Source organism: Ciconia boyciana, chromosome 4 (assembly GCF_034638445.1).
Source record: "Ciconia boyciana chromosome 4, ASM3463844v1, whole genome shotgun sequence".
NCBI classification, from domain to species: Eukaryota; Metazoa; Chordata; class Aves; order Ciconiiformes; family Ciconiidae; genus Ciconia; species Ciconia boyciana.
The window spans coordinates 15,808,470-15,835,678 of record NC_132937.1 but is presented as its reverse complement, the minus strand read 5'-3'; the positions used below and the strand labels follow the sequence as shown (position 1 = coordinate 15,835,678).

The 27,209-nt window shown below is 42.6% G+C and overlaps 2 protein-coding genes across 9 annotated transcripts in view; one reads left to right on the top strand and one right to left on the bottom strand.

Moving 5' to 3' along the window:
* LOC140650837 (elongation factor 2-like) overlaps positions 1–12,714 on the top strand; it is a 39,910-nt gene extending 27,196 nt beyond the window's left edge. Inside the window, 7 exon segments of the mRNA XM_072859638.1 lie at positions 176–371; positions 630–888; positions 1,402–1,509; positions 1,968–2,312; positions 2,745–2,927; positions 4,259–4,385; positions 12,515–12,714. Coding sequence (XP_072715739.1) covers positions 176–371; positions 630–888; positions 1,402–1,509; positions 1,968–2,312; positions 2,745–2,927; positions 4,259–4,385; positions 12,515–12,714 — 1,418 coding nt within the window.
* A 3,388-nt stretch (positions 12,715–16,102) lies between these two features.
* PIAS2 (protein inhibitor of activated STAT 2) overlaps positions 16,103–27,209 on the bottom strand; it is a 32,096-nt gene continuing 20,989 nt past the window's right edge. The window contains exons 7-16 of one of the 8 annotated variants that reach the window (XR_012042135.1): positions 26,176–26,281; positions 25,465–25,538; positions 24,415–24,575; positions 23,678–23,811; positions 23,059–23,230; positions 20,603–20,742; positions 20,065–20,123; positions 18,970–19,280; positions 18,751–18,788; positions 16,418–16,496 (exon numbers count right to left, since the gene is read on the bottom strand). Coding sequence is in view for 3 of the 8 variants with exons in the window: in XM_072859361.1 (XP_072715462.1) it covers positions 16,314–16,499; positions 18,751–18,788; positions 20,603–20,742; positions 23,059–23,230; positions 23,678–23,811; positions 24,415–24,575; positions 25,465–25,538; positions 26,176–26,281 (1,011 nt within the window). In the remaining 5 variants the exon portion in view is untranslated. Of the gene's footprint in view, positions 16,500–18,750; positions 18,789–18,969; positions 19,281–20,064; positions 20,124–20,602; positions 20,743–23,058; positions 23,231–23,677; positions 23,812–24,414; positions 24,576–25,464; positions 25,539–26,175; positions 26,282–27,209 lie in introns of all 8 variants that reach the window. The other 7 variants (XR_012042137.1, XR_012042136.1, XR_012042133.1 and 4 more) reach the window with 7 other exon arrangements.

Genomic DNA, 27,209 nt, shown 5'->3' with positions numbered 1-27,209 from the left:
TTTGATAACTACCATAGCTATAATTCATTTGTCCACACACATTTGTCCTTTACTAACTGAAAAAGAGAGGAGTGGTTAATAAGGTTCACTGAATTTTGGGAATCACATGTATATAGTTCTAAGTTTTGAAGTCTCACAGAAAATGTGTCTGGTGCAGGTACATATTTTATTGCAGGTGTCAAAAACTGTGATCCCAAAGGCCCTCTGATGATGTATATTTCCAAAATGTTCCCCATATCTGATAAGGGGCGTTTCTATGCCTTTGGGCGAGTCTTCTCTGGTATTGTTTCTACTGGACAGAAAGTTTGAATCATGGGACCAAACTACACACCTGGCAAGAAAGAAGATCTTGACCTAAAACCCATTCAAAGGTAGATGGAAGTAGTATATTTCTTTTGAATAGCAGTGCATGCAAAAACAAATGCTTGCTTTTAGGTTTTGGAACTCTAATGAAATGAAGATTATATTTCTTTGAGTGTCGTCTTTTCCTGTTTAATAAAATCAGTAATCCAGAGGGATTATAGGCAAATAATAGGCAATTTTCCTTTGTGTGAAAAGGCTTAGCTTTTTGGAAATACTGGGGATAAAACAAGTATTCAAGGATTGTTGCTCATCCTCTGTCTTTGTAGAACCATTTTGATGATGGGTCGTTATGTTGAGCCCATTGATGATGTACCTTGTGGCAGCATTGTTGGTCTAATTGGTGTTGACCAGTTTTTGGTGAAGACAGGTACCATTACCACCCTTGAACATGCCCACAGGATGAAAGTGATAAAATTTAGTGTTAGTCCAGTTGTACGTGTTGCTGTTGAAGCAAAAAACCCTGCTGCTCTACCAAAACTAGTTGAAGGTCTAAAGCATCTGGACAAGTCTGATCCTATGGTTCAGGTGAGTGTTAGCTGTAAGTTTTAGCTTTAGAGCTACTGGTTTGCAGTGCAATACCCAAAGCATTTGACTTTATTCACAGAGAGCTCTTTATGTGATCTAATGGCATGGCTGCAGGCTCAAAACACTTTTCAGTTGTGATTGTATGAGCTAACACAAGATAAGTAGGGATAAGTTCAGTCAGCATTTGAATAGGAAGGACCGAGGAAAAACACAAACTCTGCAGCAATTAGTGTTGGTGTTTTGAGCAGAACTTTTCCTTATGCTTTTTTTAATGCTCAAATACTTCAGTAGGACAGGAACTATGTTTAATGTGAGAGTACCCAGTTTTGTTGGTGAGGAGGTTCATTCTGGAGCACTCCTGGCCACAACATAGAGATGATAATTTGTTAAGTTTTTGAATACTTGGGGTTGAGCAGTTTTGGAATCTGACATTTTTCTGATTTAGTCTGTGTGTGTTTCTGTTAATACTAATAAATTCTTTAAATGTTTATTCCCTACTATTTCCTCTTCTAGTGTATTATTGAAGAGTCTGGTGAACACATAATTGCTGGAGCAGGGGAGCTGCATCTAGAAATGTGCCTTGAAGATCTGGAAGAAGATCATGCTTGTATTCCAATTAAGGTATGCAGGAATTTTTGTGGACTGCAGTGTATGGAATATGACTAAATGTTAACCCTTGAAAAAATCATTTTAATCTGGTGGTGTTGGTTTCCTCAGAGCAACTTCCTTAAAGCAATTTGAAACTTTTTAGGAGGCCAACCGATTAAGTAATAAAAGGAATTCTTTACTAGTTCATTGAAAGAGTTTCGAATTAAGATGGAGATGTGAAGAAAATCCAGTGAACAGGAAAACTAACTTGAACAATGATGGTAACCATAGAGAAAATAGACTGAAAATATTGTTGTTTCTCTTGATGAAGCTAGCAGAGCATGCCTGGATGACTGAGTGAACCTGGCATTAACTCACTGCCTTAGGAGGAGAAGCCGCGGTGTATTGAATGGCATTTGATTGGTATGTGGAAATGATCAGCAAATGATCCCATGTACTTGGGAATTTTTTGTCTTTGATGTACTTGACAGAAATCAGACCCAGTTGTATCATACCATGAGACAGCTGGTGAAGAGTCAAGCCAGGTGTGCTTATCCAAGTCTCCCAACAAACACAACAGGCTCTATGTGAAGGCTTGACCCTTTCCTGATGGCCTGGCAGAGGACGTAGACAAAGGGGAAGTCAGTTCCCGTCAAGAACTGAAACAGCGTGTGCGTTACCTGGCAGAGAAATATGTGTCTGAGGCTCTTAAGATTTGGTGCTTTGGACCTGATGGTACCAGTCCAAATATCTTGGTTAAAATCATGAAAGGTGTCCAGTATCTAAATGAAATCAAAGACAGTGTTGTTGCTGGTTTCCAGTGGGCTACGAAAGAGGTAAGTGTAGTTCTGTATGTTGTACTTGTATCTTGTGTTACTGAAACGTATCTGAGCTCTATCTAGTTGATATTCTAGGTCTGTATCAATTAGAAACTGTTGATAACTGGTAAGAACAGGGTAGTGGGCTAGTTTGGAATTTGTCCCCACTGAAGAACATATGTCACTCAGGCTATGTAATGAACACATTGTTGTCTGTGGGTATTTTAATGTTTGTTCCAAGTGTGAGTTCTCAAATGCTAGAGAAGCATTTGAGTCCTTCCTAGAAGGACTTTGCTGTGTGTATAGTGCACACTGCCTTGGTCTGAATATGACTGTTCAGCGTCAGCATAACTGACTTAAATCAGGCCAGAATCCTGCTAAGTGAAGGTTCTTATCTTAGAAGCTCCTGAGTAGTATCACACCTTTGTTTTTCCCCTTTTAATACTGCAGGGTGTCTTGTGTGAGGAGAACATGAGAGGTGTTCGTTTTGATATCCATTATGTCACTCTGCACGCTGATGCTATTCACCGTGGTGGTGGGCAAATCATTCCTACTGCGAGGAGGGTTCTGTATGCCTCTACTCTTACAGCACAACCCAGGCTTATGGAGCCCATCTATCTGGTAGAAATACAGGTATTCAACAGGGTATTATATTTGAGATCATAGACTCATAATTCCGTTTAGTTTGGAAGACACCCTTAAGATCATCGAGTCCAACCGTTAACCTAGCACTACCAACAACGGATCTATAATCATGTTTCCACATCCTCTTCCGAGAAACCATGATAGCTCTGTCATAGGATATGTCCTTTAGATCAGTGATGCAAAGGCTTTGTTTGAGGACAGGTTTTTCATTCCAAAGTCAGAAAAAGGTTAATGGAAACAGCAAAATGTAGGTGGGGAGGTGAATCATGCTGTTCTTTATGAATTGCCGGTACTTTTGGGGAAGTTATGATTTGGGTTTTTTCTTTTTTCCCGCCTTTCTTTCTGTCACTGTAAACGTTCAGGAGAACAAACAATGAGTATCCTAAATAACCAGAAAGAGCAGCAAGGATTTTTTAATTTTTTTTAATAAGCTTTTTTTGAGCTGTTTAAACATTAACTTCTGTCCTTTGAATAACTGCATTTTCTTGGTAAATTAAATGCTTCCATGAAAGAGCCTGGAAAATACATTCCATGCTAAAAGTATTTATTTATCAACAAGTACAGCTATTCACATACCAATTTGTCTTAACTGTCTTAAAAGCAATTGGAAGATTTAAAACCTGCTTTAAAAATCAATTCCAGACTACAGTGCTGGGTGGTGGGCAGGAAATCTACCAGCTCAGTTGCTTAAAAAATCTTAGCCATGAGGGCTGAAGAAGATGAGCGCAAGTAAGGACAAAACAGCAAAATGAAGGATTTTTTCACCTCAATGACTTGTGAGACCTATCGTGACAAAGCAGGGGAGTTTTGCAGCCTTAGTGGTATGTTTCTAAGCAAATGTGGGTTTTTTTAAGTACAGTTTTTATCAGAGTGCTTGTCAGCCATGTTGTAAGTTCTAAGATAAGGTATGGTGAGATCCTGTTTGTATAAAATTTGCATCCTGTAGTAAATGCATTTATTACAAAGCACTAGAGGACTCTGCTTTCTTGTGCCCAAAGATTGCTGAAGGTAATTCACTGAGCATACGCACTTTTGCCTCACTTTGTGTATGTAAACTACAATCCGGTACAGTCAGTATATACAGTAACTGGAAACTTCAGTCATGTGAGGCAGAGAAGGCAGGCAGAGCTTCTGAAAGATGTCTTGGAAGTGAGAGTGAAGCCACTTGTTACACACGAGAGAAATTTCTCAGAGTGAGGAGCCATCCTGAGAAAATCATCAAGAGAGCTGCCTAGAGAGATTGTCTAATGCTGCCTGGCTGTTTTAATAACTGGTGATCTCCTCCTTTTATGTAACTTGATAGAATTTTTTTTTTATAGGGCCCAGAACAAGTGGTTGGTGGGATCTATGGTGTGCTGAACAGGAAAAGGGGACACGTTTTTGAAGAATCCCAAGTGGCAAGAACTCCAATGTTTGTGGTCAAGGCGTATCTATCTACCTGTAAATGAGTGATTTGGTAAGATGATGCTACCCACATGCAATTAAAGAAAGACCTCTACAGGATCAAAGAGACTTAAGAATTCCCATTTTAAGAGCTCCAAGCTTCTTCCTGTTGTCCCTTTGCATCTTCAGTTCAGAACAAATAGTTTACTCCTTTTCCTGGCAGCCTACTCCATTGGGCTTTCATGCCAGCAGAGGGTGCCAAAAAGATGTGGCAGCTTCTGCACATTAAGACTGTTCAGTGTCCATCAGATTCGGTTTCCATCATTTTAAATCAAGGTCTTCCTTTGAAGCAAGCCTGGAAGAAAGAATTGGTCTTCAGCGGCACCAGGCTAGAAAATTTGATACCGATTTGAATCTTTAAAAGAAGGACAGAGTGCCAGCCTGAGTAGCTTAAATGGCATTACACCCTCTTGCCAATCTTAAGACTACCTTTAAAATAATAATCTGATCCTTCTTAGGCTGCCCCTAAAACTTCAACTTTTCAGTGTGGTACAGAGCCCTGTGGTACAGAGTATTGCGGTTTGTTTGTGTCCCCCATCTCCCTCCTCACCGTTTAAAAATGCACTTCAAGAGTATCCTGTGACATCATGACAGAAAGTTTACCAGTTTCATGGGGCACGTTTGGAACTCCTCACATGGTAAAACTGTAAGAAATGTTTTATTTTGGAGGGGGCTTCTTTGTCAAAGTACATTAGTGTGGTAACTGCTAAAATACTCAGTGATGAAATAAGAGATGCTTAACTTAAAAAGTCTAAACTGGCAATATAACTTCTTAAAAGAACAATTTACACGTGTGTTTGTGTGGCTGGGTTTTGAGTATTTTGGGGTTTTTTCCCTTCTCCAGGTTTCCATACAGCTTAAAACACTTTCATAAAGAGACCCATTTTCCAAACATGGAAAAACAAAAAGAAGTGTAAGCTTAGACTTGGTAGGATGTGTATTGCACTGGGCTCTCAGTCTCAACTTGCATAGCATGTTAACATCCATATTGTGCAAAACTGCCTCCCTGGTTCCTTGCCAAAGCTGCTGTTGAATCTTGCTAAAACAGCAATCTAAAGATGTGGGGAAATATCACTATTCCTATAAACTAGTGGTTAGAAGTGGTTCTACAGTAGCAAAGTTTCAGTTCATAGGCAGCAGCTTTTCACACGACTGAATACTTGGGAGAAGGGGATGACACTGCTATGAAGATGAGGAAATGGCAAAGGAAACAACTGTGTATCTTTGAGTTACATGTAAAGTTCCTGTACTGCCAGACTAAATGTCAAGGTAGCCCAGCATCTTGTTCATGACTGACTGAAAGTAAGCGCTTAGGGAAGAGAAAGAACAAGGTAAGCTGGTGTAAAACTTCCCCAGTTGCTTTTTTATAACCACTTTCAGAGGCTTCCTGGGGCAGAAGAGGTTTCTAGATCAATTTAGTAACCCTCGATGGATTTCTTGATGAAGTTACTCAGTCTCCCCTTCAGTGTAAAACATCAGCATCCACAGAACTGGCAAGGACTTCGACTGATCTACACGTGTGAAGAGCTACCTCCTTTTCTGTCTCTTTGTCCTGGTTTCGGCTGGGATAGAGTTAATTTTCTTCCTAGTAGCTGGTATAGTGCTGTGTTTTGGATTTTAGTATGAGAATAATATTGATAACACACTGATGTTTTAGTTGTTGCTAAGTGGTGTTTACACTGGTCAAGGACTTTTCAGCTTCCCATGCTCTGCCAGGTGCAGAAGAAGCTGGGAGGGGGCACAGCCAAGACAGTTGATCCAAACTGGCCAAAGGGCTATTCCATACCATATGACGTCATGGCCAGTATATAAACTGGGGGCAGTTGGCTGGGGGGCAGCGATCACTGCTCGGGGACTGGCTGGGCGTCAGTCGGCGGGTGGTGAGCGGTTGTATCACTTTTTTTTCCTGGGTTTTGTTCCTCTCTCGCTCTCTTGTTGTTTTCCTTCTCATTATAATTTATTATTATTATTGTTCCAATTATTAAACTGTTCTTATCTCAAACCCATGAGTTTTCTTACTTTTGCTCTTCCGATTCTCTTCCCCATCCCACCTGGGGGGGAGGGTGAGCGAGCAGCTGTGTGGTACTTAATTGCCAACTGGGGCTAAACCACAACAGTCCTTTTTGTCCCCCAACGTGGGGCACGAAGGGTTTGAGATAATGACAGATTAACCAGAGCATATTAAGGAATTTAGATCTGTTAGTAGTTGCGGGCCATGACATTGATTCATCTGTTCTCGATATTGGTTTACCTGATCTGCACCATGCTCATTTTTTTGCTGTACATGTTAAAGATTGGTGTTGGCTGTTGCAGTTTGCTGTGCTCTGCTTTAATTGGTGATGTTTTGCCTGTGAGATTTGTTATTAAAACAGTGACCTTGGGTTTATTGTGGTATCTAAGTGCCATACTGAAACCATTACTGTATGTCGGGTACCACCTCATGGAGACAATTAGCAATTATACTTCTTCCTCTGAGAGGTTTTTTATGGAGGAAATAAATACAAAATGGCACCTTCGCTACTTTCTTCTACAATGTTTCCTTCTTTGTTACAATAACTTTTCAGTATCTTGAACATCCTTGGGTAGTTAAGATACATCTATTGGTATTGCTTGGGAATATTGTTTCGGTTTTGTCTGAGGTTAATAAGCAATTTAAGAATATCACCCAGAGATCTGCCCCAAGGCCGGATAGTTATGAGTGGCAGGGTGTGTGGGATAGCATGGGCAAATGCCTAGGACGGTGGGCACCTCCAATGTTTTGGAACTTCACCCCTGAACAAGTGCAGAATCCTGAAAAATTAGTAGACTATTTGGAAAAAGTATGTTGTCACCCTGACAATTCTAGGGAGATACAAATCACTGCAACGTGCTGGGGCCTGGCCCATGCCTACCGAGCCCTGTTCAACACTATTCAGAACCCTCAAGGATCTGGTGACAAAATAACAGGCACTGCAGCTATTCCAGCCCCCCCTGCAACAGGCACTGCGGCTATTCCAGCGCCCCTGTGACAGATAATGCGGTTGAACCAGGGAACCAACCCGTGTCAGTATCAGTCACCCCTATACACAAGAAGAAATCCTGGAAGCAAAAGTCAGCTCGTTTAGAAAGGGAAGATGAAAGAGCAGGGCCATCACAAGGAGAGGAAGAACTTGTGGATGAGACAGAAACCACCCGATCCCTATCCCTGAGTGAGCCGCGAGATATGCGAAAAGATTTCAGCCGTCGTCCAGGGGAGCACATTGTCACCTGGCTGCTCCGATGCTGGGATAGTGGGGCCAGTAGCCTGGAATTGGAGGGTAAGGAAGCCAAACAGCTGGGATCCCTTTCTAGGGAAGGGGGCACTGATGAAGCGACTGGAAAAGGTGTACCAGCCCTCAGCCTCTGGAGGCGACTCCTGTCAGCTATAAAAGAAAGATATCCCTTCAAGGAAGATGTTGTATATCGCCCTGGGAAATGGACCACCATGGAGAAAGGTATCCAGTACCTGAGGGAATTAGCTGTGCTGGAGGTCATTTATGGTGACCTGGACGACAAGCGGTTACCCAAAGATCCAGACGAGGTCCAGTGCACACGACCCCCTAGCCAGCTCCAGGAATACGAAGAAAGTATCTCTTCCTCCCTTGTCTCGGCTGTGGAGAAACTGTCCCAGAAGGTCCAGCAACTCAAAGAGGATAGGTCCTACTCCCCACCTGTACGGACCAGTATCTCAGCTATTAGGAGTCAGCGTTCCTCTGCTCAAGAGAGAGGATATAGAGGGCACACACCAAGGGGCACCCTATGGTTTTACCTGCGTGACCATGGAGAGGACATGAGGAAATGGGATGGAAAACCTACCTCGACCCTAGAGGCGTGGGTACGTGAGTTGCAAGGAAAAACAGTCACCAAAGGGGGTTCTTCCAGGACAATTGCTGCTCCGGTTTCCAGCGGGCAGTTCCCCAGACAGAGTAAAAGGGCTGATCTTACTCCTGATTTTAATGAAGGAGCTCCTGACTCGTATGTACAAGAAATGGGTAATGAATACTATGACCAGGACTAGAGGGGCCCTGCCTCCAGCCAGGTGGAGGAAAGGGACAACCGGGTTTACTGGACTGTGTGGATTCGATGGCCTGGCACATCAGACCCACAGGAGTATAAGGCTCTAGTAGACACAGCTGCACAGCGTACCCTAATGCCATCAAGCTATATCGGGGCAGAACCCATCTGTATTTCTGGAGTGACAGGGGCATCCCAACTGCTGACTGTATTGGAGGCCAAAGTGAGCCTAACTGGGAATGAGTGGCAAAAGCACCCCATTGTGACTGGCCCAGAGGCTCCGTGCATCCTTGGCATAGACTACCTCAGGAGAGGGTATTCCAAGGACCCAAAAGGGTACCGGTGGGCTTTTGGTATAGCTGCCTTGGAGACGGAGGAAATTAAACAGCTGTCTACCTTGCCTGGTCTCTCAGAGGACCCTTCTGTTGTGGGGTTGCTGAGGGTCAAAGAACAACAGCTGCCAATTGCTACCACAACGGTGCACCAGAGCCACTATCGTACCAACCGAGACTCCCTGATTCCCATTCTTAAACTAATTTGTCGACTGGAGAGCCAAGGAGTGATCAGTAAGACTCGTTCACCTTTTAATAGTTCTATATGGCCAGTGCAAAAGTCTAATGGAGAGTGGAGACTAACAGTAGAGTATCGTGGCCTGAATGAAGTCACACCACCGCTGAGTGCTGCTGTGCTGGACGTGCTGGAACTTCAATACGAACTGGAGTCAAAAGCAGCCAAGTGGTATGCTACAACTGATAGCGCTAATGCGTTCTTCTCAATCCCTTTGGCAGCAGAGTGCAGGCCACAGTTTGCTTTCACTTGGAGGGGCGTTCAGTACACTTGGAATCAACTGCCCCAGGGGTGGAAACGCAGCCCTACCATTTGCCATGGACTGATCCAGATGGCACTGGAACAGGGTGAAGCTCCAGAACATCTGCAATACATTGATGACATCATCGTATGGGGCAATACAGCAGCAGAAGTTTTTGAGAAAGGGAAGAAAATAGTCCAGATCCTCCTGAAAGCCGGTTTTGCCATAAAACAAAGTAAGGTCAAGGGACCTGCACAGGAGATCCAGTTTTTAGGAATAAAATGGCAAGATGGACGTCGTCAGATCCCAATGGATGTGATCAACAAAATAACAGCCATGTCTCCACCAACTAGCACAAAGGAAACACAAGCTTTCTCAGGCATTGTGGGTTTTTGGAGGATGCATATTCCAAACTACAGTCTGACTGTAAGCCCTCTCTATCAAGTGACCTGGAAGAAGAACGATTTCCAATGGGGCCCTGAGCAACGACAAGCCTTTGAACAAATTAAACGGGAGATAGTTCATGCAGTAGCCCTTGGGCCAGTCCGGGCAGGGCCAGATGTAAAGGATGTGCTCTACACCGCAGCCGGGGAGAATGGCCCTACCTGGAGCCTCTGGCAGAAAGCACCAGGGGAGACTCGAGGTCGACCCCTAGGGTTTTGGAGTCGGGGATACAGAGGATCCGAGGCCCGCTATACTCCAACTGAAAAAGAGATATTGGCAGCATATGAAGGGGTTTGAGCTGCTTTGGAAGTGGTTGGTACTGAAGCACAGCTCCTCCTGGCACCCCGGCTGCTGGGGCTGGGCTGGATGTTCAAAGGGAGGGTCCCCTCTACACGTCATGCAACTGATGCTACGTGGAGTGAGTGGGTTGCACTGATCACACAACGGGCTCGGATAGGAAACCCCAATCGCCCAGGGATCTTGGAAGTAATTATGGACTGGCCAGAAGGCAAAGATTTCGGAATATCACCAGAGGAGGAGGTGACGCGTGCTGAGGAGGCCCCACTGTACAACAAACTACCAGAAAATGAGAAGCAATATGCCCTGTTCACTGATGGGTCCTGTCGTATTGCAGGAAAGCATCGGAGATGGAAAGCTGCTGTATGGAGTCCTATACAACAAGTGGTAGAAACTGCTGAAGGAGACAGGGAATCGAGCCAATTTGCAGAAGTAAAGGCCATCCAGCTGGCTTTAGACATTGCTGAATGAGAAAAGTGGCCAGTGCTCTATCTCTGTACTGACTCATGGATGGTGGCAAATGCCCTGTGGGGGTGGTTACAGCAATGGAAGCAGAACAATTGGCAGCACAGAGGCAAACCCATCTGGGCTGCTGCATTGTGGCAAAATATTGCTGCCCAGGTAGAGAACCTGCTTGTCAAAGTATGTCACGTAGATGCTCAAGTACCCAAGAGTCAGGCCACTGAGGAACATCAAAACAACCAGCAGGTGGATCAGGCTGCTAAGACTGAAGTGGCTCAGGTGGATCTGGACTGGCAACATAAGGGTGAATTATTTATAGCTGGGTGGGCCCATGACCCCTCAGGCCATCAAGGAAGAGATGCAACATAGAGATGGGCTCGTGATCGAGGGGTGGACTTGACCATGGACACTATTGCACAGGTTATCCATGAATGTGAAACATGTGCTGCAATTAAACAAGCCAACTGCTTAAAGCCTCTGTGGTATGGAGGGCGATGGCTAAAATATAAATATGGGGAGGCCTGGCAGATCGATTATATCACACTCCCACAAACCCGCCAAGGCAAGCGCTATGTGCTTACAATGGTGGAAGCAACCACCGGATGGCTGGAAACATATCCTGTGCCCCATGCCACCGCCCGGAACACTCTCCTGGGCCTTGAAAAGCAAATCCTATGACAACATGGCACCCCAGAGAGAATTGAGTCAGACAATGGGACTCATTTCCGAAACAACCTCATAGACACCTGGGCCAAAGAGCATGGCATTGAGTGGGTATATCACATCCCCTATCATGCACCAGGCTCCGGGAAAATCGAACGATACAATGGACTGTTAAAGAGTACGCTGAGAGCAATGGGTGGTGGGACATTCAAACATTGGGATACACATTTAGCAAAGGCCACCTGGTTAGTCAACACTAGGGGATCTGTCAATCGAGCTTTTCAGCTTCCCATGCTCTGCCAGGTGCACAAGAAACTGGGAGGGGGCACAGCCAGGATAGTTGATCCAAACTGGCCAAAGGGCTATTCCATACCATATGACATCATGCTCAGTATATAACCTGGGGGGAGTTGGCCAAGGGGGTAGCGATCGCTGCTTGGGGGCTGGCTGGGTGTCGGTCAGCGGGTGGTGAGCAGTTGTATCACTTGGTTTTTTTCCTGGGTTTTGTTCCTCTCTCACTCTCTTGTTGTTTTCCTTTTTATTATAATTTATTATTTTTATTATTTTGTTCCAATTATTAAACTGTTATCTCAACCCACAAATTTTCTTACTTTTGCTCTTCCGATTCTCTCCCCCATCACACTGGGGTAGGGGGAGGGTGAGCGAGTGGCTGTGTGGTACTTAATTGCCGACTGGGGCTAATCCGCAACACTCTTGAACCTGGCTCCTGCTAGCTTCAACTGATTCTTCCTTTGTATCTTTATCCATTGTGTCCATGTTGCATAATGTTTAGCCCTCTGCATCCTTCCTGCTATATTGCTGCTCTTTCCATGCTGAGGAGTCCTAACTTGCTAAGCGTGTTTCTTTGTGTGAAAGCCAGTTCAGGGCTTTAGTCACCTGTATTCCCCTCCTCTGAACCTTTTCTGCAGTAACTGCTTTTATAATAAAGGAACCACAACTGCACAACTCTATAATAAAGGTGCAGGCTTTCACTGGACATAACGTTTTGTTTTCTGTTCCTTTCCTAATGGGTACTAGCACTTGATTTATCATTTTGACTGCTTCTGAACACTGAACACTTCTGTACTACTTACCATAACCCTGAGATCTCAAACTGAGTGAGTTCAGGTCCTGAGACATATGAAACATCATTTTCCCCATATACTTTTCTATCTATCTGAATTTTGTTTGCTTTTTTATTGCCCATTTACTTGGTCACATAAGATGTTTCTGCAGTTCTTTGGAGTTGGCATCATGTTTACCTGCTTCAAAGAATTACTTGCAAAGCAGCAGTTTCTTAACAGTACTGTACCCAGGTTCTGGAAGAGTGTTTTTAGGGTTTTGTCTATGCAGAAACTCACAATAAACCAGTTTTATTTTTTCCTGTAGCTGGCTCATCCCTTTTTAATTTTTTTTTTTTCTTTCCCACTGGGCTTTACCGCCGACTTGAGATCCATCACTGGTGGCCAGGCTTTTCTACAGTGTATCTATGATCACTGGCAGATTTTGCCTGGAGATCCTTATAATGCAAATTCTCATCCTTGGCAAGTTGTGGCTGAAACATGTAAATGCAAAGGCTTGAAGGAGGGTATTCGACCTCTGGATCACTTCCTAGATAAGTTATAATCACTTCTGTTCCATGTTGTGTGGTGCACTGCCCAGTTTTGTCCTGATACCATTTCCTCATAAAACCAGGAAGGAAATGGAAAGTTTTTAGTGTCACATTGAATACACACACAGTGTTAACATGTTGTGATGATGGCATGATCACATACTAAAAAAAGAAATAAAAATGACATGCTAATTTGACTTACAGGATTGTTGTTGCCTGTATCTTGTCTGTGGTCACTGATGCCTGTGTCAAAAATACACATTAAAAAAAAAATCAGTTGCCTAGGACTAACGGTGTTCTTTACAGTTTGCCTAATCCATAGTTGTCTTTTAACCTAGGAAGCAGCTCCCTTTGTTTTTGCTCTTGCAGAAATTCTTGTTGAACTGTCAGATTTTGTCCTCTCAGCCAGATGCATTCTTTCCTTTCCAAACTTGAATCCTCTGTGCTCTTGAAGACTGAGTGAAAGGCTTGCAGTGACAGGTAAGCTTTCTAGCACCTAAATTTAAAGGCAGATACAGAATATCCTCACTAGTGTTGGAAGTGCCTGAATTCTTGCTGCCAAGAGGTGCAGAACCTCCTGGGGCTGGGGCTGTATTCTTGGGCAGCAAAGTCCTGCCTATGTGGCTCACGATTGTTTCAGACAGCTTTAGCTGACCTGGAAGTATGAAAATCAACAGCCAGCTCATGCTAGTAGTCTTCAGGTGTATAGGTATAGCCTTTCTGTAACAAGTATTTTAGCAGCTAACTCACTTCCAGAAAATGCAGAAAGCAACGTAGCAAAGGGATGGGTGGGGAAAAAAAGGGCTAACTCTTGCAGCATAACTTTCATTGCATGCTGGTTATCTGCACAGTCGAGGGACTTTGTATTAGTCTCATAAGCTTTACTTTCCTTCTGCAGTTGGTTTGAAGGTATCTTTGGTATAGTCCACTCAAAGCAGTAACCAGATACTTCCATAGTGGAAACAAAGTGGAAAAGTAATCTCACCTTTTCTTCAAGATTTTTCTTGTGTTAGAAGTTCTTGGATAGACATTCTGATGCATTTTAGAACTTGTTGAAGGAAAAATAAACCAAAAACTCATCTGGCTACAATGGACAGGTTTCCTTAGAGCAGGGCTAGAGTGGTACAGGCCTCAATTAAGCTGCAACCACCAGTCCCCTCTCCACCTACCACTGCTTCAGTAAATTCTTTGTTGTCTTGTGGAAGAAGGCATGTCAAATGGGTGACATGACTGCACTGCAGCACTCCAGCCCCTTGGTACACATCATCCACAGACTCAAGTGAATTGGCATTTAGGCATTACACAAGCCTAGTAGTTACCTACTGTGTGTACATCAGCATTGCAGGAAAACTACATTGTTCACCTGACCACTCACCTCACCACAGCCTATGACAATCTAGATCTCTCCTAAACAGGTAAGGCTCAAATGCCTTAAGTCCGCATTTGACCTGGTTGTCATGGCTCTAGAAGGTTTAAAGCTAAATGCAGCTGCAAAACTCCTGCCCAAAACAGTTGGAGAACACAACTCTACCTCAGCCCTGATAAGTAACTACTAACAGGGCACAATAATTAACTTAAAATTCCAGCCCTATTTTATAATACCATGAATGGTTTAGAGCACATGTCCTGAAAATGGCACTCACCCTTATTTAACTTTTTTCTGATGTACGTGTGAGATGTTTACATAAGTTCAGCAATTGCCCAAGTCATGCTTCAGTTTGGCATTAAGAGTATAAACAGCATCTTCAGCAACAGATACCAGTTTTAAACACTTTATTCAGAATGACTCTGGAATCCCTCTCCACACTCCATTTATAGTTCAAGTCACTGTGCAATTGTGATGCAGAAAGCACTGATCTGCTGCAGGTCGTTAGGAAAAAACTTCATGAGTAGCATGGCTTTATTGGAAATAAATCATGCTAAAAATTGATCCTTAACAGGTACAAAAAATTCAACAGATAAGGAAAGGAGAAGAAAGATTAGATGCAATATTAAGACCAACGTGTGAATTGAAGACTGCTGTGAAAGATCATACAAGAAAGGCAATAAGGAATAGTAATGCAGCATTAAAGGTGGGAGTACAGGGCAGATGAGTTACAATACATCCTGCTTAAATATTTCTTATCCATGTACTTTGTTCAAATACTGTAACAGTAATGGAAGGCAAAAAGCACTAGACATCTGACTAAAGAAATAAGAAAAAAGGAACACAAAATTCAGAAAAAGTGAAAGCTGGTTAAGTGAATGGAATACTCAACAGAAATACAACACTTGGAAAAGCTGCTATGTCAACATATACAGACAATACCATTATTCCAGCTCTGTGGAAGTGACTTTATTTTCCTGGTCTGTAACCTCTTCCACATACAGTACTGCTGAGGTTATGCTTGGAGGTGTGTGGGGAGACACTGCATGCACACAATAAAGCAGCAGATTCATCAGGAGAGTAAAACAAGAAGTTACTCCCATGGAATTAGAAAAGCCATGTAATGTGGGACAAAGCATCATTAAGCCCTAAACACATAATTCCAGTTAGGTGGGAACACTGTGCAGCTACAGCTTCTATCTTCCAAAAAGCCAAGCCTCCCCTGTGGCAAGCCAGAGTGCAGTATTCCCAAGCAGAATACAGCAGTTACTGAAGTGACAGAAGCCACATGCAAGAGATCCTAGAAAATAATCCTGCACCGGAGAAAGTAATTCCTATTTTGTCTTCTTACAGCTACCACAGAAAGCATGCACTTCACTTGATCAGCTGGTGAGGGGTAGCAGTTTCAAAGAGGGCCACCAAGGACTTTATGATCTACATTTGAGTTTAAGAGGAGATAGAAAAAGCAGCCTTTAAAGTTATCAAACCAGAAATCCAACTATAGTTCAACTGTGCATGACATGACAGCACAGAGTGTGTGTGATGCAGGGTTTGCATAGATAGTTTGTCCCCTCCCCACCCCAAAGAACATTAAGAAGTCACAGCTTAGGATTTTGTTGCATTTGGGAAAAACATGAAATCAGGAACAAAAAAAAAAAAAAGTAATTCCCCATTTACAGAGGCTTCCTCTACATCCCCAGGTAAGGGGGAAGTGGGGAACAAGAGACATACAACACAAGTCATGGCTATTTCACAAAGCTTCATTGTCTTAAATGAAGTTTATTACAGGCCCCAGTGAAAATATTAAAAAAAATCACCAATGTATACACTTCTGCACTTTTGTCCAGGTTGTTGTTGTTCTCAAGTGGTTAAGTGTCTTTTTTATTATTAAAGTTTTTGTTTGTTTTTACATTATTGCTGTGTTTTACAACAAAATTAAGAGCCAGTTGTGGAATCCACCCAGCAACAAAAAGTCAGTTTCCCCAGAACAAGCCAAAAGCATAGAAAAGGCCCCTTCAGGACATGCTTTTATACCAGCTATTTAAGGGGGGGGGGGGGGGGGGACAAAAAAAAAAACCAAAACCCCACAACTATCACTTCTGTTCCTAGTGTAGCTGCATTAACTCCATTTTCCAGAAGGCAAATCCTTTCAATAAATATCAGAATAACTTCTGAGATGCTTAAGTTCCAGAGATAGAAGCAGCAGCTCTGTGCAAGTTTTCCTGGAGTCCCATGCTGCCCCTTGTTTCAGTCCAGTGATATGATGTCAGGAGCACTGCCTCCGCTGCTGGTTATCACCCCTGTCTCACTCCTGCTGGAGGAGCTAACGTGCGTGCTGCTCTCGTGGTGACTGGTTGATGTGATGATGCTGCCAGGCGTGCTGCTTGTTAAGGTTGAGGTAAGACTATCCAAAAACATAGGAGGACAGTACTGCTTGAAACAAACAATGAAGAGACTAACTGCACAAGGGAAATGTATGCTCTGAAGATACATCTTCCCTACAACAAGCACAAAACACATTACTAGCGTGTCCTGGTTTCAGCTGAGATAGAGTTAATTTTCTTTATAGTGGCTGGTATGGGGCTATGTTTGGGATTTGTGCTGAAAACAGTGTTGATAATACAGAGATGTTTTAGTTGTTGCTGCACTACTCAAGGACTTTTCAGCTTCCCATGCTCTGCCAGGTGCACAAGAAGCTGGGAGGGGACACAGCCAGGATAGTTGATCCAAACTGACCAAAGGGCTATTCCATACCATATGACATCATGCTCAGTATATAAAGCTGGGGAAGAAGGAAGGGGGGGACATTCGGAGGGATGGCATTTGTCTTCCCAAGCAACCATTACGCGTGATGGAGCCCTGCTTTCCTGGAGATGGCTGAACACCTGCCTGCCCACAGGAAGGAGTGAATGAATTCCTTGTTTTGCTTGTGTGTGTGGCTTTTGCTTTCCCTATTAAACTGTCTATCTCAGCCCACGAGTTTTCTCACTTTTACTCTTCTGATTCTCTCCCCCATCCCTCTGTGGGGGGAATGAGCGAGCGGCTGTGTGGTGCTTAGTTCCTGGATGGGGTTAAACCACAACATAGCAGAACCTCATTAACACGTGCATAGCAAGAACCAGAGTTCTGCAAACCAGCAAGTAAGCAAGCAGAGATGATAGCCACAAGCCCTTCTCCCTCATCCTCCCATTTTTTTTTTTTTTTTTACCAACTGGTTAGCTTGAGCATTTACTAGCACATTAAGAAGCACAACCGTGACCACATAATGATCACAAAAAACCCCTCAGCATTTGGAGAATGTTCACTGCCCATAGCTACTGGGCACAACTGCATATTTCAGGCTCCTTTCATCATGAAAGGCAGCAGAATGCTTTTTGCTACTTCAATGGAGGTTAGAATAATTTCATCCCCCCAAATGGCAGCAGTTGTACTAATCAACATTTTCATAGTATATACCTGCAATGATACATGCAGGTCTCAACATTTTAGCAGTGATAAATGAGCCCTGATCAAGTCTGATTATGAAATCAACTTAGTAGTTTTTCTATTTCCTGAAGTGGAAGACAAGCCTTCTCAAAGCAGAGCTAAACATTTTAAGCATTTAGAAACAGAACGAAGTTGCCAGGTGTCAAAAAAGAGGGTAATATAAGACACCCCCATGCACGTGCACACACATGTTGTTCAACACATCTTACTTTCTCTTACCCTGTGGATTCCAATGTTGGGCATATGTTTGGAACTGAGCCTGAACTGTTTGAACTGTCCAAAGTGGACACTTCATAGCAGCATACCTGCTTCCAGTCTCCCACATGAACAAACTTCTCTTAGTCACACTTTTGGCAGTTCAGATCTCAAGGTCAGGCACAGAGTATTGCAAGATGCAGCAAGTGGAAAGAAAAGGAGGAAGTTCATCCTTTGTTTTTAAGGCACCAGAAAGTCAGCTCTACAGCAGAGTCCTATTACTGTTGTCCTCTAGTGACAGAGAGATGAAACAGAAGGTCTGCTTCAGATCCTCTTGTCTTAGTTTAGGGAGCCAATATTCCCCCACATTTCAAGGCTGTAGTCTGTCTGTAAGAATCTAGTTACAGTAAAAATCATTCTCCCTAACTGTGTAAAGTTTAAGTTTCCAGGGAAGGAAAAACACTGCCTAGTTACTTTTGACCTACAAAATTTCCATATAATCCAAAGCCAAGGGGGTTTAGGTGTTACATGGAGGGATTTATTATAAAAGTGGTCAGTCATTTGCCCATAAAATTAATTAAGGTATTTTCTTTAAAACTTAGTCTCCTGCTAACATCAAAGCCACCAGAAACAGCAATCAGTGAAATATGTTTACAGAGCTTAATCTGGCCTACTGATATGCAGTATGAACTAAGAGTGTGAAGTACATGATGGGTGTATTCAAGTTAGTGCTGTGCAATTAGCCACTTTAGAAAGGCAAACTATCAATAAAGAGCAAGTTTCCACACCTGGATTTACCCCAGTGAGGCTAAACTGAATCCTCTCTTAATGCATCTTCATCATGACCTCTGGCTGGGAAATGGATTTTCCTGGTCTGTGGTTAGGTCTAAGCAAGTGGACTGCAAACATAGTATGGATGATGACAGCACCCTGATAGTTACTCGAGCAGTGTGTCACAAAAACCAGACTTGGAAGTTAACCCCATAGCAGTTCAGAAACATACCTGTGAATCAACTGGGATTAGTGAAAGAAAATCCAGACCTAGGAAGAAGAGAAGGATAATAAATTGATGAGTCTGTCTTTTATTCATACACAACAAGTTTAAGGAACTTTTTTTGTGGTTGTAGAACAGATTTTGCAATTGTTACACAGTTTCTAAGTGGAATATACCACTGACACATCACACTCAATGACTATTTCAGGCAGCAGCAAAACGAGTTACCTAGTCCAAGTGGCTCGTTTTAAGAATGAGAATGACATAATGATGTATTATTCACTGGATACTGCAGGGTGGTTCAATGTGGTTGCTTAGATGGAGGTTGCCATTTGGAGCTGTTGGTTCATAATGCAAGTTTCACTGCATATTGTACCTGACTTGGCCAAACTGGGACATGAAGAGTGTCATCACATTAAAGATGCTGGAATGAAGTAAAGTCACAACATGCACAAGTCCAAAAAACAAGCAGCAGGTCTCTTCCTCCACCCACGGGCAGCCAATAAGGAAACATTTCTAATATCATCCCCGTTTTGTGTCTAGACAAATAAAAGGAACGAAGAAGAGGAAACTACAAGTAGTTCAACATATATCCTCTAAGAGCAGTGACAACTAGCGTCCGTCTTATACACCATTAGCGTGTAAGCATTTAGGGCAAGATGTTTAAAATTATGAAACCAATGAGAAATTACAGCCTTTTTTGTTTTGTTTCTAAATATTGGCCTTGTGTTTGCTATGTCAACAGAAAGAAATGGTAAACTTACTCCCTCCCTCTTCCCTCACCTCCAAATCTGTTCTGGCCAGTGGCATCTGTACTGGCATCTGCTCATGCCAGTGGCATTTTCTCCATTAGAGAAAAGTTTTGAAGGAGATTTAAGCTTAGCTGCTTTTACAGAATTGACAGCTTCTTTTGTTCTTGCACATTCTAGAACTTCAGTTGATAGAGGTGGACAACAGTTCTAGACTTCCATTCTCTCATCTTACTCTATCCAATTTGGGAAGACAAAAGATTTCTTAACAAGGGAGAAGTGGAGGGAGGGAGCAGTAAGGGAACCAAAATGGACAGAGAAACAAGGGGAATTATATCCATCCCATTGCCAAACTGGTGCTGAAAGAAGAGGAAAAAACCCAGAGATGTTGCAGGGGAGAAATGGAAACAGGCAACAGAAGGGGGAAGAGGGAAGTACAGGAGGCCAACATGACACCTGTCACCACAAGTCACCATTTCCTGGGCTTGTTACAGCCAGCAAAGAGAACCCCCAGAGCCCCTATATACACTGTTATTTTCAAGGAGCCAGGATAGAAAACAATCAGTATCCCCACCTTTTGTCTGATATTTAGCAGCAGTGTTGAAGAATACATCATAGGCATTTAGGGTATGTCTAGGTAAAGAAAGTCAATAGAGGTCAGCTTACATATTGTAGCTCACCTTAACCTTTTTCATACAGTCTAGACAGAGCACCACTAGAATCAGCTAGCAGAGTATCTCTACATCTAGGGTTGGGAGGAGTCAGTGCCATCACACATCTGTAACTTAAATAAACAGCTACTCTCCCTTGCATCTACAACACATAACAAAGGGACATTTACACAAAGTCTAACTGAATATAGCAACAAGTGTTTCTGGCTGCCGTTCCAAAGGGCCAATTTGTACCCCAGAAGCAATGTTTTTCACATCACTGTTGCAAAGTGCAATCTGAAACTGGAAAGACAGCCTGTACTGGACTTGTCTAGACATCACATTAGTGCAATACTGCATATAGTCTTGTTCCATTAAAAAGTTGATCAATTCTCCAATTTTTACCCACCCCACAAATTAATAAGGCTGTCAGAATACACATTAAAAATAGCCACCACCTACCTGGCAAGTCTGATGAAATACTAGATATTGGTGGATGATGGAATGGTACTGGGTAGTCTGTTAATGAAGGAGGAATAGCAGCAGCATCGACCGTTGTCACGCTGGGCACTCTGACAGTAGATGGCTGATACATGAGAACCCTGTTTTAAACAGCATGGGAAATTACAAACAGCCTGGCTGTTAGTTACAGAAGAGAAATTATGTACTGCTGTGCACTCTCATTCACAAGGTCACTATGTTACAACACAACTATAGCGTGGCTACTCACTACACAGTATTCCTCTCTAATTTCCTCTTTCATAACAGTCTTCATAATAACATGACCGTATCTTGGCTCTCAACAGCAGCTGTGACATAAGAGCAAGTTGGCATTAAAAGAAAGTACAGTGCTGGAGTAATTTATAACAAGTCTACCATTCAGAGACAGAAATGGAAATCTGTATCTGTGGAGCACCCTGGGAGGGATGTGCAGGTAGCCAGAGCCAGGAGGAGAGCACTCGTTTCAATTTCTCCACATAACTGTTCCTCGGTGCTAACCCATCACACCAAGGGCATGATTGACCATTATTCAGCCCCTGGAGCACAGATTACACACATGGGAGTTAAATATTAAACCCATCTTTACTCACAGCCTGAGCCCCAGCTAAGTTCAGCTCTCCAGGAACATGTAACCAGTTAAAACCCTTCTGCGAGCCCACCTGCTGCCCGATTACTTCACAGCACTGTTAAAGATGATACCACAGGCATTCAGGCACCAGCCACAGGCATAAAATATTTCAGAAAGTCCAAGTCAGGTGGAAACACCCAGAGTCCTGCTCCCAGCTGCTCCGCATCACTCCCTCCAGCTCACCGGCCATGAGTGTTATCCACGCACATCTTCCTCCCCAGACTGCTGCATTGGTGCATTTATGCTACTTCTGATTTCAGAAGCTTGGGTTTCAGACCCTCCCTTCTCAAGCACCTCTTATACTTCAGCCTATGTTGCTTCTGCCTATAGGAAGACACCCCACAGTTTTGCCAAAACTAGTATTCAGGCAACATTGTTTACAGGAGATAAGCTATTCCCCAAAAGCCTGGCTTTGACTTGGATTTGAAGAATTAAAACATGCCACTTCCATACCCAAACAGTAAGGAAAATACATTGGTCACAGATAGACAAGAAAACTCAGTCCTTCTACAATTATGGTTGCAGGTAGCCATCTCAGACAAACACAGGAGCATGGAAGGAAGTCTTGGTGCCTTCTGAAACTTCATTAGAGATGTATTTGTAGCTATTTTTTCTTATAAGAAACAGAGTCTCTTGCAGAAGGACTCCTCCACAATCCTCACAAAAAGCAACAGCATTTCAGTATCACTGCTGAAAGTTGTTGAAGATGACCAACTATTTGCTCACCAAAAACCACACATTCCTGTGGACTGGAGACACAGTACACCTGCTTGTTACTTCAAGAGCTGGCAAAACAGAAGGGGTTTTTTTTATTACTATTATTTTAGTACAAGACATAGGCCACTACGCTGAGAGACACAGACACACACCTCATGCATGCAGCAACACCAACTAATAAGCCATTACTAAAAGCTGATGATTTGAATCACCTCGTGGAGCAGTGACTGCTGGTGAGCCTAACCAGTGCCCCACTCTCCCTGCAGGTCTCCCGCACCCTATGGGCCAAGAGCAAGAACTTTATGGAAGCCTCAAACAGTAACTGCAGCTGAGTTGCACAGACTGGGACAGACAGAAGGCAGCACAACAGTGCTGCTTAAGAAGCTGCTTAAGCCTTAACTTAAGCTTAACAAAGAAGCTGCTTAAGCCTGCCGCTGAAGTCAGGCACAACTACAAAGATGGAGCAGTTGACAGAGGACTGGGGAAGTCGTTGGTTGTGCTAACCAAGGTGCAGGACTGACTGATAACCATGGCCAACAACAGTGACCAAGACATGCCGGAGTTTAACAGGGAGATGGAAGAAAAACTTATCTTGATTCAAAACAGCAAAGCACCTCTCTTCCAAGACTGACAGGATGGATGAAACACACAACGCAGCCTACTTTCCTGGGCACCAGAGCAGATTAGATAAAGGGTGTAACAGACAGCGAAAGAAAAGCCTTTGAGATAACACTAACTTAGCAAGAATGCGTAAAGCTCCTCCACTTGGCATAATCTGCTTTCTCAGGAGAATCCTGTCCATTAGCTTTATCAGCTTCCTTTTCTATGGAGAAAGATCCCTGCAAACACAGCAACAGTCAGCGCAAGTCTTTTGTGAGATGTAAAAACTATTTAATAGTGTTTTGCCTGTACAAAGGTACTGTATCAATACAACCTTCTGCAAGGAGAGGCCTAGAAATTCTCCTCTGGAGGTGTGGAGCTGGATCCTGAAGAGAGATTACAAACTGATGTGTAGACAAATGGACTTATCTGAGACATTACAGAATAACATCTAACTTTAAAATTGACAAACCCTTTGGTTGGGCTTCCTTGTGTTTCAGACATAAATATGCACTTCCTTTTGGCAGGAGGATCGTCCTCTTCATCAGAAGAGCTTTCTATTGTCAAGTCAATAACGTCAACTTTCTTCTTGTTTACCTCATTGGCCACCGTCACAGAACACTGTTTGCTAACAACACTGGAACCTAAACAAGAACATAAAATATCACTGTTTTTTAAAGGCTGTTGACATCAGCAGTTTCTATTTGCAACAGAACCAGGAACTCAAATCCTGTTTTAGCTCATCTTCCTGGCCACTACAGGGAATGTTATGGCCCAGGAACTGTTTTATTAGTATTCTGTGTCATGCTGAGAATATTAAAGCACGAGCTTTGATCTTCACTTATCAGTTTAAGGACCTAAAACAAGAGCAACCTTTCATTTTCTTAACTGCTATTATAAAGAGCAAAGACAAAGCCCCAAAACACATGCTTTTAGAGATACAACCCTTTCTTTTTAGTTTAAATGACAAGAAGGTTAGAAGTATTAAGCCCTCCACAAAACAAACATCAACATCCATACGCATTATCTAAGCTACAACTAAGTCTCCAAGACTTTTTGTTGGTTTGCCACCAGTACCCAGATATACGTACTTTCTATTTTGGTGCACTGTGGACTTGAGACTTTCACAGCTTCTTTCTTTGGCCTCATGGGGCACCAGGAGCCATCTTCTTGGAATTTGATCTCATCCACATCTGAACATTCATTAAGGATTTCCATAAAGAGCCTGAAAAATAAAGCTGAGTGGTTTCATTTTAGAATAAAAAAATTTTCACTTGGAATCAAAGTGAAAAGGAGACACAGTTGAAAAGGTAATTATGATCACCTTCAACCCATTGCATGTCTTCTCTCCCTATTTCATCTTACCTGAGTACAGCCTTCACAGACATCAAAACCTAAAAGAGTATCCCAGCCTACCCATGTTCCACTCCAATGTTACTGCAATTCATAGATTTCCATACAGAAGAGGAAATCATCATCCTTCGAATCAAGTTTGACGCTTGTTTATGAGTTAAAGTTAAATTTTAAAGTTAATAGCTTCAGAGATAGGGTCATGTAAAAAGGAGACCTATCCTTAGATGTCACATTTGGATTCCTCCAGAGGAAATACACTGAGGCTCAAGAGTTTGATGATGCAGTTAGGAGATAAACTTACTTAGTTCGTTACATGGAAATAGAAACCAACAGAGTCTTGTGGTTCCTCCCAGTCTGAAGTATTTTGACAAAGAAAGTAGTATGAAATGGCTAAACTTCAAGTCACAAAAGTAGCCATCAAGTACATAATGAAAAATTTTAAGTAATTGTGCAATCTGCAAACCCAGTCTCTTACCCATCTAATATTAGGCTCTCATAAGCTGCCTTTTTGTCACAGACAGGGCAGATCCAGGTAGGCTTCTTTTCATTCATTTGAAGATAAAGAGCAGCATCAAAACATTGCAGGTGTGTGCAAGTAACAGCCCGGCATGGGATTGTCAGTCTCATTTTTCCCAGCTGCAGGAGATGCATTTAAAGAGTGTCAGAACAGAAGACAGTGAAGTAGGCCTGGATGGCTAACACTGAAATCAGAGGCAGTTGGTGAAGTAACTGTCTCTTCTCACTACAGGGGTGCCCAGTGCTAAGGTCACTGCAGGCAAATCCACCCTATCAAAGCACATACAGTGCACTTAAAGGAACAAAGACATCCTCAAAGTCTTCACTGAGTTGAAAACAGTCAGAAACATTTCTCATGTACCTGCATCAATGTTATTTCTAGGATTTTATTTTTATTAAAAGACCTGCTGAAGCACCTGCTTTATCATTTTCTTTTAGCCGAATATTTCAAGCGGTTTTGTGAGCTCCCGTTACAGACTCAGAATGTCATTACACCCATTTTAACATCTGACTTAACAGACTAATCACTAACACAAGGCCAGTTTCTACCTGGGAAGAGAAATCCCAAAGCAGTGTTACCTTGTTACACAGTGATCAATATTTTTGTTTGTTATAGTAGCTGGCAGTATAAGCAATGCCACCAAGATAAGGAGATCCAAAGTTTTATTTATCACTGTGCCCTTTAATTATTCTGTCACCCTGCCCAATTAGTCTCAACGCCTCAATATACAAGATTACTCCTTCTAAAGGCCTCACTATACACACGAGTAGCAACTTGATTCTGACCACATTACAATTGAGGCATTCACAGTTCTAAATCATAGGTGGTTGAATGCTGCTACAATCAGGTGCTTGTAAGTGCACCCTTCTCCCCTCTATTTTATATTAATGAATCAGTATAAACCAAAAGCCAGTTAAGTTCCTAAAGCAGGGCCTTTTAAAAGCAGACCAACTCTGTGCTAAAGATGAATACACAAATCTCTATATGGTAATTTCCAGCCATACTTACAGGACACATCAGAGATACCCGCAGACTGGTTGTGGCAATCTCACTATCAGGATCTGCAGTTAGTTTTTCTTTAACTATCAAAATAAATTAAGAAGTTATACAGACATCATTATTTAAAATACTAATCTTGATTCACCAGTACATGTACTTTATTTCCAGCTATCTAAAAAACCTAAGCATCTAGGTATCTAAAAAAATTAAGCATCTAGGAAACTAGTTCATAGCAATATCAAACAATAGTTTCACTATTTATAAGCAACTGGCAAGCAAACACTGCATCACAAGATTGTTTGATGTGCAGCAGATGCACTAACAGCCACAAAAGTTAGTAGAGCAAACTCAACCCAACATGCGGAGAGGTAAATAAAACAATCATCAGTGAGTGAGGTAGAAAGACAATCGGCATCACATGCAAGTGAAGAGAACTCACATTTGGAGCATCTACCTGCACCTCAGAGCCCACCACAGTAAGTGGTGCTCATGGCATTCCCATAAGAACATTTCAGATGGGATCTCTAGGTGTGCCTCCCTACAGGCTCAGGGACCCTCACTGAAAAAGTGCATGATGCCTCAGCAACAAAGGGAACCTTTGATATCTGGGCATGAACTTTCTTTTCAAAATGCTGCAAGTCCCCCAAGTATTACCAGTTCTAGTTTTAAACAGCCACCAACCACCCTCAAAGTATAGGCAGACAAATTAATTAGACTTACTTAGTGCTCTGGAATGATCGGGGTTTCTGATACCTTTCATTTTTAACCTCTGCAAAAGCATAGCTGAAGTGAGCTGACGAACAAGATACACAGACATGGAGTAATTCTACAAAAAGAGTGATTAAAGATTAAATATTGTTTTCATACAGTACTTCCACTATGACAACACGTTACTATTTACGCTAGTTGTAGCATACAGTAAAAAAAACCACAAAAAAGTTGCCAATTTTTTGCTTAATACTCATGAAAAGCATTGACAGATTACTTCATTACTGTGAAAGAGTCCAGTACTCCTGCCAATCAAGTCCAATTGTCCTACTCCAGTTGTGACTTAATTAAGAAGAATAACTCCACAACCAAGAGACAATCTGGGCTCTTTTCTTGGAAAGATGCTTTAGACTGGTGACACACCTTCTCATACATGCAGTCTTTAAGAACTTCTCACGTTTGTCTCCTAAATGCTTCCCTTTTTTCACTGTCAATCTGTTAGCAGGGAGCTCAAAGACAATCACGTGGCAAAAGACGAATGCTCTTTCAGGTGCAAACACAACACCTTCAGATGGCACACAGCTGCACCAATTTCTTTGTACCTTTTCTTGAGCTTGCTCTGCACTTTCAAGCCAAGCCTCATTACACCATACCCACTCCTCTGAGGCTGGCCACATTCCCTAGCATTTACTACTGTTCCCCAATTCACACCACTTGCCAGCTTCTTTTGTTCAGTCACGCTTTCTTCAAAGTCACTAATGAAGAGAAAATTCTGCATGTCCCACTACTGCAGAATAATAATGGTTTCATCTGTATAACACATACAACCTGCAATCTCTTATTTCCACTCCCTGCCAGACACCTTCTTATGGCTCCTATACTGTCTGGGTACTGCACAAGAATTTTAAACAAGAACACCTACTGCACTGCTCCTCCTTTACCACCTATAGGAAAACCAGCTCTTACCTAGATGAGCAGATAGTTATCTAAATGCATGGGAAACCACTAAAAAAAACCCACTTTTTTTTTCCTTAAAGAATGACCAT